General features: G+C 43.2%; 1 protein-coding gene across 1 annotated transcript; it reads right to left on the reverse strand.

Moving 5' to 3' along the window:
- Positions 1–907: 907 nt before the first annotated feature.
- On the reverse strand, positions 908–4,333 carry LOC135638574 (uncharacterized). Its single transcript, XM_065151742.1, has one exon. It carries the CDS (start codon positions 4,331–4,333, stop codon positions 908–910), a length of 3,426 nt encoding a protein of 1,141 aa, XP_065007814.1.
- Between the last annotated feature and the right edge of the window lie 2,014 nt (positions 4,334–6,347).

Raw genomic sequence — 6,347 nt, forward strand, 5'->3', positions numbered from 1 at the left:
GGAATACGTAAACATTAACACAAAACAGGAACATAATCGGTTTTAAAAGGAACAAAAGGAATACTTAGACATACATTCTAAGAACTGATATGTATAAGGAACTTAGGAAAATAAAAGGATTCTTACAAAGATCGGGGGGAATTTGAGCTCAAGTAGAACTTCAGTGTTCGACTGCCTGTCCTGCAAGAGAACTACTAAGAGGTTTATATAGAAGAGGCGGATAGAACCGGGTACTCATTGGGCCCCATCGCGTTCTTCTCGCTTTCTCTTTTATATTCCCTCTGGTACAATTATTTAAATTTTGAGCGGCTCCCCGAGGCACAGCTCAAAAGTGCTACTGAGTAGTGAAGGTATGCTCTATACTGCGTGCCAGCTTATTTTGTTGGGCGGCTCCCCGAGGCTCAACCCGTGATTATCTAACTTATTGCATTAGGTGGTGGTGTTTTGCATGATTTCAGCATAGTTAGGGGTCCACCGTGTCCCTAGATGCTGAAGTTTGGCGTCCTTTGGGCGGTGTCTTTTGTAAGCGCCAGGGCTCTTTCCAGCTGTTGTTGTTGCTGGAGGACAGCTGGTAGCCAGTCTTTATACCAGTTGTCTTTTCCTGAGCTTCGCCGCCGGTACTCTTCCACTTTGAGTGAGTGGATGTCTCTGTATTGTTGTAAGGCATTGATTGCTTGTTCTACTGCCTTCTGCTGTAAGATTCCGAGCGTTTTTGTGGAGTCTTCATCATTAAGTAACCTTTTCTTTCCTTTTTGAAGGCAGGTGAGCTCATCAGTGTACTGGAATAGGAGGCTATTATTTTGCAGGCTATTTGATTCAGAAAGGCTTCCGCCTTTGGGTTGGGCTTGGCCTTGAGTTCTTGGGTTGCTTCCGCCAATAGTGATAGTTGGTCCTTTTGTTCTTCCTTCTATCCTGCATTTAAAAGAATATTGATTAATCTGGATAAGGAGTCGGCGAGGATGTTACTTGTTCCTTCAATGTGTTCAAATTGGACTTCAACCCCACTTCCGGTGATATAATCAATGAATGTCATCCATCGGACTCTTGACGGTTTATTTTGAGCTGATTTGTTGAAAAAGCTGATTATGGCTTGACAGTCCGTTCTTATCAGGATCTCTCTTTTGTCCAGATAGTAGATCTTTAGGGCTTCAAGGGTTTTCAGGACTGCGTATAATTCTGCATCAATAGCTGATTTGATGGGGCTGAATTTTCCGCTAGCATAGGCGCAGATTCTTTCTGTGCTCCTTGGGTCTCCTTTCTTATTTTTCCATTTACACACTCCTCCCCATCCTTCCATGCATCCATCAACTTCTAGGATTATATAGCAATCTGGGGGTGGTACTTCTAGATCAGGAAGCTGTTGGACTTTGCTTTTGACTTCCTTGATAAGCTTCCAATCCTGTTCATTGAGTCTCTTTTCTCCTGTTGGGCTTGTTTTCGAGTAGAGAGGCCCTAGGAGTTTACCGAGATTTGGAATGTAATTCCTTGCATAGTTTAGAATCCCCAGCCAAGACCTTAAACCCCTTTTGGTTGTAAGGTCTTCTTCTTTGAACTCAGTAATTTTTTTTACTATGTGGGGCTGCAGCTTAATCCTTGAGTTTCCTAATACTGCCCCTAGGAATTCTATTTCTTTGACTGCAATCTTCATTTTTGTCGGGCTCAGTACTAATCCATTTTTTTGACAGATTTCTAGCATTTTATGAAGATGCTTAGCATGGTCCTTTGTATTTTCAGAGAATACTAGGATGTCGTCTATATAGACTGCTATAAATTGTTCCGTACCTTTGAAGCAGGCATCCATCTTTCTCTGAAATATTGCAGGGGCATTTTTGAGCCCAAATGGCATTGCCAGCCATTCATATAGTCCATCTGGTACCCAGAAAGCCGTCCATATTATGGAGTCCGGGTGCATTGCCACCTGATGGAATCCAGATTTTAGGTCAAACTTGGAGTATATCTTGCTGTTGCTGACCTTTCTTAGTATGGTGTTTATCCCTGGCAAGCTGTACTGGTCTTTTTCAGTGAGGTCATTTAGTCTTCTGTAGTTAAAGACCATTCTCTCCTTTCCCCTTCTTTCCTGGCCAGTGACTGGGTCTACTGTTGTGCCAGAGTTGACTATGATTGCTGTTGTCCTGTGCCTGCTCTTACTTGGTCTGATCACACCGATGTCCAGAAGTGCTTTGACATGTCTAGAGAAGGATTCTTTGGCCTGAGGTGTGAGGTGCTTTAATGGCTTGTCCTCTATTGTAAGGTTTGGGTTTTTGATCTCCAGTTCACACATCAACCCATTTTTCTTCCAGTATTGAAGAGGATTTTCACCAATGTACCCTTGGGCCTTTAATTTTTCGATTAGGCTTCCAAACTGTGCTCTGAGTTTGTCTTCGTCCTTTTGAGGTTCAACTGAGTATAGAACCAGCTCCTGAATTTGAATGTAGTCTTCTTCTTCTAGTTCTAGTTCTTCTATAGCAGCTGTAACTGGAACATATGAGAGGGTGTTAATAGTAGTCAGGTTCTTATAGAAGGTTACCATATTTCCTTCAATTCTGACTCCTCCTTGCATGGTGCGGATGAAATTGCACCCGATTATCATCTGTATGTCATCCCCTAATTTCATAGGGAACGCATAAGTGTATGGGATTCTGACGGAGTTGTCACCTATCACCATCCTTCCTCCTTTTAATTTCTTATCTTCTGTTGTCTTTGATGTAATCCCGCTGAAATGTACCAGGTAGGGATTCTTTTCCAGTGCTTCCTTTGGTATCGCGCCTTCATCTATGCAGCATGTGGTAGCTCCTGTGTCCAGAATGGCATTTACTTTGATTATAGGAATATTGGGTATTTCAAGTTGTACCTTTAGGTTGAACAGCATATTCTTTGCTTTTTCTGGTTTAGCGCCTTCTTTTGTCTCAACTGATAGTATCTGCTGTTTTTCCTCCATCACTAAGAGATAGGTGCTTTCCTTTTCTTTTTGTTTTAGGAGATTGATCTCCTTTTGTAAGTCTGCCCTTTCCATGCGGAGTCTATCAAGTTCCATATTTTCTTGTTCCAGCTCTTGGTATTTCCTTTTCAGTTCTTCTACTTCATGTTTTAGCTGGAGGTTCTCCTGGGCAATTGTAATGGTTTGTCGATGGGCTTCCTCAATTTCCTTTGCCTTTTCTTTTTCAGCTTCCAGTGTGGCTTTCAATTTCTTTATCTCTGCCTCACAGTGGTTAATATAATCCTGCTGTTGTTGGAGGAGATTCTTGGGTTCAAACTTGACTAGTTCCTCCAGTGCTACAGGGGTCTTTTTATTGAAGTAGTAGATGCTACACATCCCACACGAGGTGAGCTCACACAGTGGGCAATGTCGCCTGTGCCTTTGTTGTGAGATTCTTTTACAGCAGTTGCACCTTTCTAGCCTTGCTGGTAGTTCCTCGTTTATCCTCCAGATGTGGCTGCACTCGGCCTGTTTTTGTGAGACGTGTATTCTTGCTCTGTATCCTGACTCTGGTCCAATCCACCAGGTCCTGCTATCTTTAACAAGAGCAAATATTTTATGGGTGAAGAAGTGTATACCATGTTGTAATTCCTCTACGTCTTCTCCCTCAGAGATTGAGTAGATTGCGTCACTTTGTTTTTCTCCCTCTTGGACAGAGATGATTTCGTAATCCTCTAGAAGGTCTAATTGTTCAAACATTGCAACCCTCTTTATGTTTTTACAGTCGTTAGGACATTCCCTAGCGAAATGTCCTTCCTCACCGCACAAATAGCACTTGCACCTTTTGTTTCTTACCAAGTGCTTTCTTTTTTCTATCCGTGCATGTGATGAGTGGGGCTTGCCTTTATATGTTGTTGATCTTCTAACACCGTATTTCCTTTCAGGCTTGTTATAATATCCTAGGATGGGTATTTCACTACAGAATGACAGGTCTTTGGGCGCCCTTTTGAATGCGACGTCCTTGCATTCTGCTTCCAGGTATTTGTACGAAAATAAGATCCTAGGGATTACCCCGATCGTATTGCCCCTGTATTTGGATTCAAAGGCGTCCTTTATCCTTTTTCCTAATTCTCCGGGCATCTTGGACCATAGTTTTTCAGATAACTCGGGGCTTGTGAATAGCCTTCCCGTTTTTGAGGCTAACCTCATGTAGTCATTCAGGAATTGGATAATATGTTTCAGGCTGTTGCACGAAAGCCTCTCCAGGTCTCTGTAGGCTTCTTCTTGCATCCCGGTTGATCCCTGAAATGGGTCTTCAAGTATGAAGATTGTTCGTAATTGAGATAGGATATTTTGGGTACCTCCTGCTCCGTCGGCGTTTGCCAGTAGTAGTTGGTATTCGTCAGGGTACGCCATCCTCCATTGGATCCAAGCTAGCTTCTCGGATTCACCGAGCAGATTTTCGATAAATTCCATCTTTGCTTGGGAATCTGTGAATCCTTGGAGTGAGACTAAATTCTTAGTTATTGACTCCCATCTCATAAAAACTTCATCAAACATCCCTAATTGTGTAGGGATAATGAACATGGCTCCCTGTTGTTGAAACGCTGAGGGTAGGTTCCATGCTTTAGAAAAATCCCTTTTTTTGAATTTGGCCTGCCTATTATATCCTTCAAAGGTAGGCTTCTGGATGGTTGACTCTATGTTAATGGCGGGGGGCTAGTTTGCTGGCCCCATAGTAGAGTCTGTAGGTGGTCTGTAGTTTGATACGGCAGAGGAGGAATATACTTGTTGGGAGAGTTTTGCTAATTGTGGGTATTCCACTTCCCAATTTTCCTCAAGTCCTGCTGCTATAATTTCCTCTTGAAATTTTTGGGGATATGGCATCTCCCCATCATCTTCTGAAGCGTTAATATCCTGAAAATAAAAATTCAGGTTTTTCCGCAGGCCTTCCGCCTCATTGTCTTTGCTGCTTGCTGTTTGTATTATGACAGCTATTGTGTGGCTCCGGATTTCTTCCTCATCGCTGAACGTCTCGTCATCAGCAGTATTGTAGTTGATTCGGCTTGATGTAGATGCAGCTTTGTAATTGTCAAAGCTGATAGATATCCTTCCATCTAATAAGTTTCGGCTTTGTGCTTCTGAAGGCTGCATTGGTATTGAGACTTGGGTTGGTCGGATGACCCAGTCTCTTCCTTGTATGTCTGCTGTAGAGTACCTCCTCCCTGGTAGTGCCCTTACACCGTGGCTGGTGAGGTAGTCCACCACCCCTGATACTTCGTACGCAAAGGCAACATTCGGGGTATTTGAAAGTCGCCCCACCATTCCTCCGGTGACAAGCAAATTAGCTTCACCATTTCGCCATGTGTCATATCCTCTGGTGAGGATTGATAGTTGAATATTGCGGTAAAAGTCCCCTATTGTCATCATGATGTCGGGGATTACGTAGACCAGCTGACTCCCTCGAGTCAAGTCTACTTCCATGGTGGCAATGATGGACCGATCATCCATCCATCTGTTATCCCTGAACACTAGTAGTGCTAGTGTCCCTTCTTCCTGTCGATGCAGGGTTTGTAGCCGTACTTGGAGTGTTCCCAGGTGGATATATTGCATTCCACTCCTCTGAAGCCTTTCGTAACTTTCCTCTATGATGAAGGGTCTATCCTCCTGGTTATTTGTAACCAGCATGGCTTCTTCAGATCTGTGAACGTATACCCTGTGATGGGCATCGTCCCTTCTTGAGTGGTATAGCACTTCAGCTGGTGCTATAGTAGATCTTTCATGCATAGATAACCTTAGTTGTGCCTGAGGGTCTATTTGTTGTTCTAGGACATGTTGGGTGGAGGTTGAACCTCCAAATAATCTTTGTCCTGCACGTCTTGTCGCTTGGCGAGCGTTAAAGATCCTACGTTGATTTCTTCTGTAATCTCGGATTTGATCTTCGATCAAGGGGGCAGATGTGGAGACTTCTTGAGTTCTGGTCGTCATCTCTGGACTTGTTTCAGGATTTGTATAGGATCTTTGAACACCAAAATTTTTCCTTTTGCCTCTTTAGGTCTTTCTAAGGGACCTAGGCTTAAGTTGGAAAGCTTTGCTATCAAATCTTCTGGGATGCTCTGGGGTGGTTCTGTCTTAGCTTGCTGAAGGTTCCTTATAGCTTGTAATTCTGTTCGTATCCCCTTTATATCCTCAGCGATCTGTGTGAGGAGTTGGATTTGTGTGTTGTGCTGTTTAATCACAGCACTACATAATCGCTACTCAAACCCGCAAACGATGAAAATTGGAGGCCTTCTCAAACAACAACCAATCACTGTTCTCATCGACACGGGCAGTACTACTAACTTTCTAAATAGTAAGCTTGCTGTTCGGATATCATTACCTATCGAGAATCGCTGCAGGTTTGATGTTAAGGTCACCGACGGATGGATTT

This window comes from Musa acuminata, chromosome BXJ1-3 (assembly GCF_036884655.1).
Source record: "Musa acuminata AAA Group cultivar baxijiao chromosome BXJ1-3, Cavendish_Baxijiao_AAA, whole genome shotgun sequence".
Taxonomy (NCBI): Eukaryota; Viridiplantae; Streptophyta; class Magnoliopsida; order Zingiberales; family Musaceae; genus Musa; species Musa acuminata.

Bases quoted from the DNA above. Each gene is read 5' to 3' on its own strand.
- LOC135638574 (XM_065151742.1), bottom strand. From the start codon at position 4,333: ATGGCGTACCCTGACGAATACCAACTACTACTGGCAAACGCCGACGGA.